This window comes from Silurus meridionalis, chromosome 2, assembly GCF_014805685.1.
Source record: "Silurus meridionalis isolate SWU-2019-XX chromosome 2, ASM1480568v1, whole genome shotgun sequence".
Lineage (NCBI taxonomy): Eukaryota > Metazoa > Chordata > Actinopteri > Siluriformes > Siluridae > Silurus > Silurus meridionalis.
The window spans coordinates 23,213,894-23,229,634 of NC_060885.1; the positions used below are offsets into that span (position 1 = coordinate 23,213,894).

At 39.9% G+C, this 15,741-nt stretch overlaps 1 protein-coding gene across 1 annotated transcript in view; it reads left to right on the forward strand.

Moving 5' to 3' along the window:
• thada (THADA armadillo repeat containing) overlaps positions 1 to 15,741 on the forward strand; it is a 97,651-nt gene that overhangs the window by 37,929 nt on the left and 43,981 nt on the right. The window contains 3 exon segments of the mRNA XM_046871807.1: positions 5,263 to 5,337; positions 5,340 to 5,351; positions 8,318 to 8,449. Of these exon segments, the coding sequence (XP_046727763.1) occupies positions 5,263 to 5,337; positions 5,340 to 5,351; positions 8,318 to 8,449 (219 nt within the window).

Here is a 15,741-nt window from a genome sequence, read left to right on the forward strand (position 1 = left end):
GGGCACTGTAGTCTCATGCACTGTTTGCCTTCCACTTTGTTTTCCTTAGTCATTAATATCCGTGTACTCTCTGGCCCACAGTGTGAGGCACTGGTCCAACTCCTCAAACAATCTGGATCTGTACCTCTGTGTTGCCTTTATCTCTGAGCATATATACACACTCCTGTTGGTGCTCTCTCTCACACAAATTTCCCTCCTTCCACATTCTTTGGTGTTTTCGTTCTTTCTCCGCTTTGCTCTCAATGTCAGATTTCAGGCTCCTGTCTGATAACGACTTTAAACAGGGAATAGCGAAAAGGGAGCGAGAGAAATCGAAATGTGCGATGTACGTCAGCTCTGACCGTTCGTCTTTTTTCCCTAAGGCATCCTTATCTCCTTGTGCACCCGAGGGAATGTTAACAAGGGCCGTCCTACACAAACACACACCCTTCTGATGGAGCGAAAGGTCCCAGGTCACTCTGTGTAGCTTATGCTGCTGCTCTGACCCCTGACCCAAAGCATAGGTACAACCCATTGAGATCACTGTCTGTCATATTTGTTTTGGAAGAATTTCGAGCAAGCAGTGAGAGCTAAAACCAAAATCGAAACAAAGGCCCTTGACATTGCATAAGCTACTAAAATGAATTACTAGCTGTCATTAAGTGCAACTCCATATCAGATGACAGCAGGGCACACACAGGCTGGTTAAGTTCTCCGATGCTCCCACAGTGAAGCCATGAACCCTCTTTACAGACTCTGGCTCCTCGATCAGCACAATGTGCTTTCCTTTTAGTGCGATTTGCATCTTGATCCGATTACACACTAGCCAGCTTTGTCTTATTTGTGGTTTGTTTAGCTATATTTCTGTTCCCCTTTCATTGAGTTCCATTTTCATTGTCGTCATGTGCGTGTGTGTGTGTGTGTGTGTGTGTGTGTGTGTGTGTGTGTGTGTGTGTGTGTGTGTGTTTCTATATCTTGGTAGCGATCCAATGTCTCCACAAGGATAGGAATATCTGACAGTTTTGAGTTTGTGTGGACATTTGGCTGGTCCCCTGTTCTCTCACATAAAAATATCAGGTTTAAGATAGAAAGAAATAATAAAAAAGAGCTAAAGGGAAGTTTGTGTGTGTGTGTGTGTGTGTGTGTGTGTGTGTGTGTGTGTGTGTGTTGGGTAGAAAGCAGGGTTAGTCAGGTTAAGATGACAGTAAGTCTAGATGTAGGCATAACATGAACTCTCATAAAGATAGTAAGACAAGCACATATGTGTGAATGTAGGTTTGTTGTTATTCAAGTCTCGTGTTGGTCTTCCATGTTTGAGCTTTTCAGTTTGGGGGTAAGAGAGGAAATGTTAAAGAGAAAGAGTGAATTTGGTTAGAAAATACAAGTAAATAATTAATCTCAAAATGTTGGCCCAGTTGTCAGGATTCAGGTGTGTCAGTCTTGGTGTTTAACCCTCTTTTTTCAGTTCTTTTCTCATTCCCACTGTTCTTTGCCTTAACTTTGCTCCACTGAAGATTAAACACATTATAGGCCTGACACACATGCACACGCACACACACACACACACACACACAGACAGAGATCATGTGATAACACTGCTGAGAGGCTTTGCATTACCATTAAAAGGAAACAGCTTTTGTTGGCCATTTGTTTATTATTTTCGTGTTTGTCACAGCCTGTGCGTGTGTGTGTGTGCGTGTGTGTGTGTGTGTGTGTGTGTGTGTGTGTGTGTGTGTGTGTGTGTGTGTGTGTGTGTGTCTGTGTGTATTTATACTCATTTCACTATTAATGCAGTATTGTAATATCAGTATTGTTTAATACTTATATCAGCTGATAAAACACTTTTTTAATAGTTATTTTTGGATATATAACTTTTAAACTCAAAAACATCCATCATTATTTTAAATGGAAATAGTTTGGGATGATATGGCTACTTCTTTTTGTCCAAGCCATTCCATTTATTCATCTTCATTAAACACTTTATCCAGAGAACTACCATTATGGGGACACTGGGCATGAGGTGGGAATACACTTGATTCAGTGCAATATGCCCACTCTAGAGGCAATCTTTCAATGCCAGTCCACCTAGCCGGAGAAACTTTTACTTTCTGACCAAGGACATTAGACAGACAAAAGACATGAATTCAGAATCAGCTCCAGCACCCTGACGCTACAAAAATTAATACTACCTGCTTTCCCACTGTGTCTAATTTATTCATATAATTCCTCTAAACTGAGTTTTGGGCTGATGGTATCCTAAGTTAGAACCCTAGTGAATCATTGATTTATTCAGTGACCGAGACTTCAAAGCACCTTTGTACATCGCTCAGGATAAGAGAGTGTTAATTGCTGTAAAGTATCTTTTTCAACAAATCAATCACCAAGTGCAGGACTTTTTTTTTTTTTTTTTATAATTTTTTTTTAATGATTACAGCTATTTTATTGTCGACGTGAAAATGCGAGGAAGTCAGCACGGTTTCAGACAGGATAAGGAAGCAGCTTTGTGTACTTGTGAAAACGATGCACCTAACAACTGCAGCAGCTGTAGTGCGAACCCTTTCTCTTCAGATGTATACCACTTATACAGCCCGAAATAAACGGGCTCACGACGAAACAAACAGAACGCTTTTTTACGTGAGAGAGCACCAGTGAGTAAGAGAGAGAGAGAGCACTGCTGAGCTGTTGCATAACTGCGGCTGAAGTGAAGGTGTGCGTTATTGTTACCGCAGGTATCGAAGCCTGCTCGATGCACCGCCGAGGTTTGTGAATGCGAAGCAGGTTTTCCCACAAGCGCGTCGATCATTTGAATGGTTTCATTGGTAAACATCTAAGCAGCACTCTGAGGGACAGGAACATAGATTTGTAGCGCATAGTGCATCTTTAAAAGTCTCTTGAAACTAACATTGCATGCAAAGCATGCTTAAACATTTTTTAATGGTTAATACTGTTTGTTCCTGCCAGTCGAAAATGCAGGTCAGTAGCTGCTACACAAGAACAAGTGAGCCGTGTGTTTGTTTATAGGCAGCCTGTACTGTCTGAATGCACAGTACTAATGTACACTTTATTCCATAAACAAATTCACCACATAAGCAAATGTTCCAAGAACAGACAATGTGTGTGTGTGTGTGTGTGTGTGTGTGTGTGTGTGTGTGTGTGTGTGTTTGTAAAACCAGGGGCATTTTTGAAACATGGTTCTCTCTAAACAAAGCGATGCGTGGGCACCACAAACCAGGGTTTGAAGTGTGAACATTTATGGAATCCTTTGTACGTTGTTCAGAGTGGAAACAGGTCAAAAAATGATTTCGTGAGACTGCATGATGTCAGATGTTTTTACATCTCATATTAACAGGGTGGTCATTCAGCCAAGCGTCTGCGGTTTATTATTATTACCACCTCACCAAGGTTTAGTCAGGATGGCCAGAAAACATCCGTAGGATCTTCAGGTTTGTTAAGTCCAACGTCACTTCATGCCAGGCCTTACACCAGGCAGTGTGTGTAGATGTGCACATGATCGTGGAATTTATCATGGACGGCAGACAGGGTTAAACCTTTTTCCGTTTTTGTTTTTTTTGATGCCATGAATGCACCCTGCCCTTAACCTTGATCAGGCCATGTATAGAGACACTCTCACCACAGGATGTGGTGTATGTAAGTGTGTGTGCGCGCATGCATGTGTGTGGCTTCCTTTCAAGAAGAATTTATCGCAGCCGAAGATGGAACATGTGTGTGGAATTTCGTCTTGAAGTTTCGCTACTTCTAAACCCCGACTCTGTTGTTGAGGCTGAACCCAGTTCCGGATGCACAACAACAACAACAACAAAAAAAAAACCAGAAAAGAATAATTGCAACAGTTTCACTTTAACTCGTTCCTCAAAGCATGTTTGTTTTTAAAAGCAGGAAGTTTACACACGTCTCAGACAATCACGCATTGCGCGAAGTCTTGCCCCCCGGTCCCTAACCGGATTCCCAGGCCTGTTTCAGAAATAAATCAGCGTTTAAAGCCGCGCCGTGTTTTCCTGCAGCGCGCCATCACAAGCGAAGCGGTCTAATGAGAGCTTTATAGAGCTGTAAAGAGCTCTGCCTTTAGGAAGTGGTTTACAAACCAGACCTCTAACAGTTACTTAGGCAAAAAAAAACAAAAAACAGGCATATCCATACATACACATGCACACAAACTCAAGCTCACTCAAACACTCCTCCTTTTCCTAATGGCACTCCTGTTTAGGCCAGAGCTGATTTTTGGTGCTAGGGATATGCATCTCCATAACTGAGGCCTCTGCATGGTCAAAGATACGATACATTAAAGATACATATGAAGCAGCTACCGATGCGATTCACCCCTATTGCTGTGTAGATTTGATTAAACACAATGTGATTCGAAATGGAATGATCAGACTCAGTATGGTACAGATAGTCTGCTTTTATTTCTTTGTTTCACACAGACAGCAAATCATACATTTACTTAAGTTCCTTCTGACTTCCAACACATGGCCCCTTTCACAAACATGCCCTTTGTAGTGCAAAAACGAAAAAAAAAAAAGCTGAAATAAAAATAGACATTCTTTTCCTGTTCTGTCTCCAGGAAGATGCAGCTCTCCCTCTGCCATGTTAATCTGTATTCTATGTGACTCTCAGGACACGCCCCGGTCTCTAAGTAGTGTTGTGATACGCCATGTTCACGTAGCAGTAGTGATGCTGAGAGAACACGCTTGAGAAACTGTTTAGCGACGAGAAATCAATCTACATATCAAATATCGATCACAACTTATTAGTCAGTTTCTAAATAATGAAAGTGTAGCGCTAATAATAATAATTATTATACATTAATATTATACATTATATATATATATTCGGGGGTTCTTAGCTTTGTTCTGCCGATCACTGCAGTTAGGACACTGACAAGAAGCTCAGTAGATCACAACACTTGGTTTATTGAACATTGGGAGGTGAAACTTATACATTAGCCACAGTGGATTAAACAGTGCATCTTGTCTTTTCTGTTCCTTCCCATGATTCCCAATCATTGTTCTCGCAGTATAATTTCCAGATCTTATTCAAAGTTGTAGTACATCATTTACAACCCTAAATTTCACTCACTACATCTAAATAAATTGTTCTTTTTGTTTTTTTACAGATGCAAATATGTTAAAAAGGATGCTTTGCGATACAAATACCAACTTGTATCCGATGCACACTTGTTTTTAAAACTCTGAATCTCACCATCTTGAGCAGGTACCTTTTTTTTTTTTGCTCTTTGAATTAACATTCTTGTATCTTTTGCAGGATGACAGGCTGGGAGTTCTTCACTCGTTTCCCTGCCCTGTATCCGTTTCTCCTCAGCCAGCTTGAAGAGGCTTCAAGTTCACTGACAGGTAAGAAGATTGGGTGTGTTCCGTGTTTGCATTTGTAGCTTTTTTTTCGTACCCTTAGCCCTGGAGGGAAAACAGTTTGTCGTATTCTCCTCCTCCCCTCTTCTGTTTTCTCAGGAGCTTTTTAAATTAAGGTTCATTTAACTGCCTTATCGAGCCTCTTTAGTCCTATTAAACACTGATGGACAACTTCCTACTTTAGATGGCTCCGATATGAAGACTGTGTGTGTGTGTGTGTGTGTGTGTGTGTGTGTGTGTGTGTGTGTGTGTGTGTGTGTTGGCGGGATCAGAGGCCATTTTGGATGCAGACCACCCTCCTGTTTTCTCTTCCCCGATTCGGAAAAGCTGTTATCTGCAATCCCGGCATTTCTTTTTCACACAAACGCCTTCCAAACCCGCGTTGCAAAACAGGCCCTGGGGTCAGCGTTTTTGTAACATGACCGTTTTCTCTGTCTAGCTTTTCTCTCTCATACTGAGAGCATGGTGACACTTTCTCACGGTCCAGATGAAGCTGTCTTTTCCCCCAGTAAACTAGTCACGCTCCAGGTTTTATATTTAATAACCCTACTAAATCATCAGCATTAAAAAAAAAAAAAAAAAAAAAGCAAGCATGGAAAGATAAAATAGAGGCTTGAAAAGTCAAATCGGGTTCCAAGGCTGTATGATGTTGATGGAGGCTGAAAGCAGGGACTTGTGGGATAGGATAGTTGTGGTGGAGTTGTGGGGAGAGCCAGCTTAGACATGTACTGTTGATTGATATTGATAGGAGTTTGGAGGCTTTTTTTTCTTTGCTCTCGGACTTTTCAGGCCCGAAGTTTTTTTTCCTCCGAAGGCTGCCTGAAAATGGAAGAGAAAAGGAAGAACCTACGAGCAGGCTCAAGTTAACAATGTGGAACAACTTGCATACCTTCAGCATGTAAACTCTGCCAGTTGGCATATTTTCTTGCATCTGCTATTGAAATTTTGCTGACGAGTAAATTCTTTTTGGAGCAATATGTTGCATAACGTTTTGTGGTGTTTGGAAAGCTTTTCTAAGGAACGCAGAACTCCTCCACACCACCAAGCATTTTTCTCAGAGTGCTATTTTGAGTGTGAAATGTTTTTTTGTTTTTTTTTTGTACATCCTTATTTTCAGATTCCACTTAAGTGCAAACGTTTCCTCTCTGTCTCGTATTTTTCGTAAGTCCTTTTTTGCATAGATTTTGGCTAGTGCTTGGCCTGGCGGTTCTAATTCATGAACTGTGTAGTTTTATCTTTCGAATATAAACTGGGATTTGCAGCAAATTAAATGTGTACTAGAAGCAATGGCTGTGTAGAAAAACATCGGCTTCTAGAATACGAGGTCAATTTTTGTCATCTTCATGAGTTTGATTGATTACTGTGTGTGTGTGTGTGTGTGTGTGTGTGTGTGTGTGTGTGTGTGTGTGTGTGTGTGTGTGTGTGTGTTGGCGGGATCAGAGGCCATTTTGGATGCAGACCACCCTCCTGTTTTCTCTTCCCGATTCGGAAAAGCTGTTATCTGCAATCCCGGCATTTCTTTTTCACACAAACGCCTTCCAAACCCGCGTTGCAAAACAGGCCCTGGGGTCAGCGTTTTTGTAACATGACCGTTTTCTCTGTCTAGCTTTCTCTCATACTGAGAGCATGGTGACACTTTCTCACGGTCCAGATGAAGCTGTCTTTTCCCCCAGTAAACTAGTCACGCTCCAGGTTTTATATTTAATAACCCTACTAAATCATCAGCATTAAAAAAAAAAAAAAAAGCAAGCATGGAAAGATAAAATAGAGGCTTGAAAAGTCAAATCGGGTTCCAAGGCTGTATGATGTTGATGGAGGCTGAAAGCAGGGACTTGTGGGATAGGATAGTTGTGGTGGAGTTGTGGGGAGAGCCAGCTTAGACATGTACTGTTGATTGATATTGATAGGAGTTTGGAGGCTTTTTTTTCTTTGCTCTCGGACTTTTTCAGGCCCGAAGTTTTTTTTTTCCTCCGAAGGCTGCCTGAAAATGGAAGAGAAAAGGAAGAACCTACGAGCAGGCTCAAGTTAACAATGTGGAACAATTTGCATACCTTCAGCATGTAAACTCTGCCAGTTGGCATATTTTCTTGCATCTGCTATTGAAATTTTGCTGACGAGTAAATTCTTTTTGGAGCAATATGTTGCATAACGTTTTGTGGTGTTTGGAAAGCTTTTCTAAGGAACGCAGAACTCCTCCACACCACCAAGCATTTTTCTCAGAGTGCTATTTTGAGTGTGAAATGTTTTTTTGTTTTTTTTTTGTACATCCTTATTTTCAGATTCCACTTAAGTGCAAACGTTTCCTCTGTCTCGTATTTTTGTAAGTTTTTTTTGCATAGATTTTGGCTAGTGCTTGGCCTGGCGGTTCTAATTCATGAACTGTGTAGTTTTATCTTTCGAATATAAACTGGGATTTGCAGCAAATTAAATGTGTACTAGAAGCAATGGCTGTGTAGAAAACATCGGCTTCTAGAATACGAGGTCAATTTTGTCATCTTCATGAGTTTGATTGATTACTGTGTGTGTGTGTGTGTGTGTGTGTGTGTGTGTGTGTGTGTGTGTGTGTGTGTGTGTGGTGGGGTGGGAAGCAGATAAGAGAAGGATGTAGATGGGGCAGTGTGTGGGGTGAGTGAGTTAGCAAGGCGATGTGAGATGAAGTGTGCATGTTTGTGTATGAACGATGTGATTATTCCAGCATGACATCGCCAGCACTTTCAAATGTTTGCTCTGGCATGCATCTCGGGAGTGAGATGGATGAGGCAGCGCCAGAGATGGAAATGAGAGGAGAACTGAGTGAGAGGGCCCACTTGGGCGCCTGACTACATTTGGCCTGTTTCACCTCCAGATTGTGCCTGCACAGCTTGCAGCTCGGCGATGGAAATAGATCTGCTTCTGTAAACATCTGTTCCAGATGAACCTATTATTCAACGTGTGCTCTCTGTCTGTCTCAGCGATGCAGGACAAGTGAAGCTGCTCCCCAGTCTGTTCCTGCTGTTGCTGGTGTTAGGACGTCTCTACCCATCACCTATGGACGGATCCTGTTCCCCTCTGGGCTTGGCCTCCTTTAGGCCCTTCATAATCAGGTTAGAGTACTAGGGGCTGTCTGTTTTATCAAAATGTCTTTCATTTTGACCGACGTGAAAAACAACTATCAACAACATTTCCAACAGTGGTTGAAAGCACAAACTCTCAGTCATCTCTAGCTGAGACACAAAGAGAGCATGATTTAGTTTTCCTGGAACTGGTCTTCCCCCAGTTGATAAGACTTAAAATTACATTGTGTGCTCATTAAACCTCATTTTAATACAAACAAATTTTTTCACACTTAACTAAAGTGTGTTAGTGAAAGCTTCTAAATATGTCACATATTTAAAGGTCATAGGTCACATGAACTTACAGTTTATATAACCTTTACCTGCATAGGAACTTTCTTTAAAGGAACTTTAATAGCTGGTCCATCTGCTGATTAATTCAGTTATCCAATCATGTGGCAGCAGCAGCAGAGCGAATAAAACTCAGCAAATACAAAAGAGGACTTTTAGTTCAAATCTGATAGTCAAATCATGTGTGTTTTGGGGACGACAATAACAGGCGGTCAACAAGCTGGTGAAACAACTTGTATTTTCTTTCACACAAAGCACACAAACAATATTCTAATAAAGTGACCAAGACTTTAGAACAAAGCATTTTAAAGCCACAATGTACAGAACATCACACAAAGTTATAGAAGAAAATACATAGAAAACCTTTTGGACCAATAAACCTGAAAAAAAAAAAAAAAAAGCCCCAGAAAGGTCACACTGCAGGGTTTGTATTTGCAACTATCGATTGTTTTAGTAATCGAGTATTCTACCGATTAGTCCATCAATTAATTGACTTCATTAAAGAGCAATACTTAATATACAAGAGAAAATAAGACGGGTCTCTTAAAATAAAAAAGTAATTTGTTTCCTTTTTAGAAAAATGTACATTTATATTGCTGAAATTGCAATCTTTAAAAAATAAACCCATTTATTGGCATTACCCATGGCATATTACATCAAAATGCAAATACACATATATAAATAAAAATGATGTAAATCACATAAAAGACATATAAAAATCTATTTTGAAATTATTTAAAAAAGGAAACGCGCTGTACGGTGTTCTCTTTATGTTTTAGTTTGAAATGATCCCAAACTTTGGAAACTTTCTGTTTTGTTCTTTGGACTGAATCTTCCCCTCACCCTTGCTGTTTTCTCTCCGTTCCTCCATTATTTATTTAGCAGCATCTTCTGTGCTGACCTGTCCAGGCATCTCATTTATAAACATACGCACAAAACGGGACTGAAAACAACATGCGCACGCCACTTCCACGCAGAGGTTGTGTTTATTAAAAAAAAATTAATAAACTTGACGGAGAAAGTACGCAGCTGTAAGTGAACTCTAAACCCTGCATTTGCCCAACCTGGCAACACAGAAGGTGAGAGGGGAAATTGACGACACAGATATAGAGTGCACAAACTTTACGTAAAAAGGGGCGTCCGCAAGTTTTCAGACCCGTTTTGTTCGTATTCGGAGTTTAGCGGGTGGTACATCAGTAATAATAGTCTGTGGTGTAGTGCTCGGTGTGTAGTTTAACAGAATAAACGATTTTGTATTTGAATTACTTAAGTTACTCGAGGAATAGTTTTAGCTCTATTTCACGTCGTTCACATGAAATCGGCCAAATTGCCTGGCCACAGCGCAACATCGATGCATCAAAAAACATTTAAAAATTAATGTATATAATTAAATTAGTACGGAATATACCTTTGCCTGACATTGTTATATATTTAAATACTTGCCACCAAGTTGCTTCTGTGCCGGACACGGATCATGGAAAGTTTCTCACTTTCTCACATTTTTATTTACATAATTATAATAGGCTTGTTTCATAACACCTCTGCAAAGTACCGACTGTGATTGGTAGTCGAATCAGACTTCTCCTGTTAAATATTAAATATTCGCCTATTCGGGGTCACCCCTACCAAAACATTGAGTTCCACTCCTTTCAGCTAAGAACAAGAGTCTGAAGGTATATATGGCACAGACTTAGAAAAACCTTACAAAATAAAAGTTGGTCTTTTTCCAGTCTTCAGGGGTCCACTTTGGTTAAAAATGTAAGCTTCAGATTTCTGTTCTTGGTTGCTTTTCTTTTCACCATGGTTGTGAAGAGTGATTATATTAGTTACAGTAGACTTACAGTCAACTTGGTCCACACTGATCATTCTTTTCCGATTTCTCTTAACAAGATGTTTATGCCGGTAGACCTTTCACTCTTTTCTCACACTTTTTTCTGTAAACTTTAGAAAGTCTTGTGTAGTTTCTGCTGAAGTTTTAGCCCCTCTAGCACCAACACCTATTCCATAGTTTAAGTCACAGTGTTTTCTTTATTCTGACTTTCGATGTGACCATTAACTGATGCTCTTTATTTTTTTCCTTTGTGCTGCTGCCACATGGTTGGTGGCTGATCAGATAACTGAATAAACGAGGTGTACACATGTTCCTATTAAAGTAGCCACTGGCTATATCTCTTATCCGGCATTTTTAACTTGGTTGATATTTGATTTTGTTTTGGGTATTTGATTTAAGACTTGCTGAGAACGCGCATTACACAGTTCGAGGAATCTTACTATTGGTCATAGACAAATCTAGTTTATTGTGAACCCTTCTGACCCATTTTACCTACATGTGCTGATCTGAACCTCATTGTTTAAAAGACACATCTTGTATACATCCTCCTCCTTCTCTTGTGCGTTTTGGTCACAGTATGTTCCAGCGTTGAAAATTTGCACTCATGCAGCCCCTCTGTTTGCACATTTCTTGCATTGTCCAAGTGTGAAAACAAGCAAAATATTATTAGAACATGTTCTACAAGCATCTCGGTGACCTCTAACCATCTAAAACAGTTTTAGGATTGTGTGCGCACATAAACACATCGCGGTAGAATCTCTGGGAATGCTGCGTACCTCCTGGTAGAATAGTAATGTTTGGATTTTCAGGGAGCCGAACACTCTAGGTTTGGAAATGTTCCAGAGCTGCTGTGTGGAAAGGTATAGTGGAGGGATAGGAGGAAAACCGTTAGCAATGAAAGAATAGGTGGATTTAAATACCATTTTTATTCTTTATGTGAGATGAAAGTGAATGCAATCATTTGGATTTAGTAATAAAAAAAGAATTCTAGCATAGTTCATATTAGGGCTGTGTTTTGCTAAGAATCTGGCGATCTTGTATTATATTATTAGTACTAGCATTGATATTAGGCTAGTAGTAGAGGCATGATCTGAGTGCTAACTAGTGTTTTACTTGAAATAACAGTAAGAAAGACTATTATTTCTTCTATTAAGGTAGAGAATGCAGACAGGTAAGGAAAGACAAACATTTCCTGCAAGTGCACTTGAATTTTAGGTTTGTGTATATAGCGCTGTTCTGTAAGCCACAAAATTAAGTTTTGCCTGGTTATAAGTGCAACCACCAACAGCAAATGTTGTTCCAAAGCTTTTTAATGCCATTTTATCATATTCCAGCCTAAAAAAACAAACACGGTGGATATTAACGCCAACGTTAGTGGTGTGCCCTTGTGCTAGTACTTCCTGTCACTGTTTACTTTCAGAGACAAGCCTGCTCTCTATCTGCCACTAATCTTGTAAGAATTTTGTTTTATATTGATATTGCGTATTTGGGAATCGATTCAGTATCGTGAACAAAATATCGCTAAACTCACGCGTCGACATAAAGAGCATTCATATTCTCGAACTCTGTTCGAGGCGGGGCTCGATTCGAAATTTGATTTGAGGATTCACTATTTTATGCAGTATACACTCAACAACCATATATGATAAAATAACTGCAAGGTGAATAGTGTAATATTGATTAACTTGTTGCAGTAGGACCTGTCATATTTTCCGTACCTACCAAAAGTGGTCCGAGGAAGGACAAATGGTGAACCTGTGACTAAGTCATGGCCACCCAGGGGGACATTATGATGATTATGGTAGAAAGGTGCCAAAGTGCATCACTGCCTGCTGTGTATGAAACTTTATAGCTGCAGACCGGTCAGAGTGCCCCTGCTGACCCCTGTCCACTGCTAAAAGTGCTTACAATGGGCACGTGAGCATTACAGCTTGGTCATGAAGTAATGGAAGATGCTGGCCTGGTCTGATGAGTCACATTACATTTTACCCCATGTGGTCAGCCGAGTGCGTGTGCGTCACTTATCTGGGGGGGGGGATATTGCACCAGGTTGCGCAATAAGAAGAGGACAAGCAGGCAGAGTCAGTGGGGTGCTCTGGCCACTGTTCCTATTGTTACAAATCAAGTACGCTTTTCATGTCAACAGTGTTTCCTAATAGCAGTGTATTATAACAGCAATTCCCCAGATCTCAGTCTGATCTGTGGGATGTTCTGGACAAACAAGTAAAATCTATGGAGCTCACACCTCACAACCTACCGGATGTCTCGAAGGCTTAAAAGATCTACTGCTAAAATCTTGGACTACCTTCAGACGTCTTGTGAAGTCCATGCCTTTTTGGCTCATTATTTGGCACAATAGGGGACTTTTACAATATTAAGCTGATTTAGCTGATCAGTGAAAAATTGTACCTAAAACAGTTATACATCCAAAAGTGCAGTTATGCATTCGGCTTTACTTGCTGAAGGGGTGTTCGAAGTGTGAAAGCTGTCTAACAGTCGATCAATCTACATCATGTGACAAGTGTTGCACTTTATTCAATGTGTGACAAACAGTAACACTCATGATAAAAAAAGAAATTCCTGCTACATTTATTTTTCTTATTGAGATGCATAAATAACAGATGCGACACATTATTTTTTCACAATACAATTAGGTAAAGCGATCAGATCAATCATAAAGAGTTGTGTTTTAAATTTGGTGGCCATTTTTTGTATGCTGACGGTTCCCGAGTTACGATGGTCCGGCTTTGGATCTTATGATGACGATAGCAATGCGTACAAATATTTGAAGTTTCGTGCAGCGTGCATAAGCTTGGATGCTGCCAGGATGTACGCATCTCCCACCTTGTGAGATGCCTTACTCTCATCAGCGGTCGACAGAGTTCAATTGTTTTTTTTTTTTTGCTGTTTTTGGTCTTTCAAAGCCCAATTTTACAAATTGTGTCTCTCCCTTTTATCCGCGTTGCCAGACACTGAAATGGAGCACACTGATTGGTCTCCTCACCTACATATTTACAGGTGTGCATCTTTATTGCAAGTCAGTAAATAGCCTGTACTTTGCTGTCTACTTTCTTCTCTGAAGAAAAGAATGGGAGGAAGTAAGCTTGTTGTTTTTTTTTCTTCTCAAATCAAAACCTCAACAGATCCATGCTATGTACATGCTATTTTAGAATCATGGGATTGACCCTTTTGATTGTATAATGCTGTGTTGCAACAATGTACTATGATGGACATAGCTTGTAAACATTCCTGTTTTTGTGTGAGACCGAGACGAATCGAGTGTTTATTTGGATGCATCACGAAGCTTTGGTTGTCCAAAAAGCCTGTTTCTCAATACATTTGTACTTCATAGCATCGGCATGACAACTTTATTACTTTTGAATGCTCTTTGTGTGTGGGAGGGTGTTTTTTTTTTTTTTACTGCTGTTTTTCAGATGCTCAATCAAGTTGCACTCAGAGAAGATGAGCCAGCAGTCGTTTCCTTTTCTAGAAGATCTCCGACTAACATGGGACTCGTATACTTTGAAGAAAATGTGTGCACATGTGATGTGCATTTACTTAGTTGTATGTTTGAACTTTTGAGGGTCGTTTGTTTTTTAAATGTTCAGTCATGTGTGCCTTTGTGTGTTTTCTGTGTGCAAATGTCAGTGCCCTTATATGTCTTAGTGTAATTGCGTGTGCCTGGAAAGAAGCAGTGAGGGGAGGACGAGAGCATGAGGCCAAGGCCTTTGGCTGGAATGCAGATAACACGGCGCAGAGAGGGGCAGAGAAGTCCATGCTAATAGAGGCCAATGGAATACATGGGGGGGGGGATTCGAACGCTATATACAAGTTTTGGAGCATTTCTTGAATCATTCTTAATATTCGCAAACCAGTAGGTGCATTCTTAAAACTAATTCGACAAACAGCGCCACAAGTATTTGCGTCAATGAACAGCTCATTGTCATCAGAATAACTAGTCCTTTTGTGAATAGTTTACTAACAACTTTGTCACAATGTTCAGTCATGTTGTCAATATGACAGTTTGGGGTTTCAGTATTTTTTCGATGGTACCATGATTTGAATTACAAACATTGAGGAAAAATTCTCCTGTACAGCATCTATGAATTTCAACAGCACAAATGTACACATTACTGTATGTGGGATATTGATTGCAAGAGACCGGACAGGATTCACACTTTTACTTTACTTTTTGTTTCCTGGTTGTTCATCCATTTTCACATATTGCAATTCTGTGTTTTGCTCTGTCGCCAATTGAAGGTTAATGAAATTCACCTATGACCTATTTTAGAGAATTAGATGATCAATGGTTGATCTGATGCAGTTCACTTGCCTTCATTTGTGACATTCAAGACACATCGGCACAATTCATCAATTCAAGACAAAGATTTTTTACTGTTTTTAACCATTTTGCATTTAATGAATAATTCAATGATGTCGAGATGTTTTGGGGTTAAGATTATGCAGGTGAAACTAATTAAAAAATAAACTATTTGTTTAGTTACACATTTGATAGAGTAGGGAAACGCAGACGATTGTACACAAGCAATTAAATAAATGTCAAAGCTTTCACAGTTTGTTCAATGCAACAGGAAATTGCTTTTATGATGTGCTTTTATGAATTGAAGACACGATATGGCGTTTGAAAAAATAGTTTTGAGAATTTCATTTCTGATCTGACAAAAGCAAAGCAACTGAAAAAAAAACTGTAATAAAGTATTTGAAGTATGATGGAATCAAATAATTACTCTCATCAATTTACTGAGGAAAAACCTATTTGCCAGGTGAATTAATGCCTGAGATTCCCCATGCTGCAAATTTTTTATTACTTTTTCACAATGGATTGGAAAGCAATCCTGCACAGATCAATGTTCGTAGAAGCACGGAGTTCAACCATATAAGTTTAATACAATGAGCGATTGTAGCCCAGTACTATCCACAACAATAATAACATCGACAACAATGTTAATATTGCCTGCTAGCACATCGTTAATCTACTTAATGGTCAGGTCGTTTGTTCTCGGTTACATCAGCGATATGTGATTTAACTGTGCCTTTAAGGTTTAAGGACTTTGAGATGGCGGCCTGGCTGGCTGCTTCTTGTCAGTGAAAGGTATGCGAGCACATCCACCCAAATGAAGCCCACATGTAGGAGATGTTA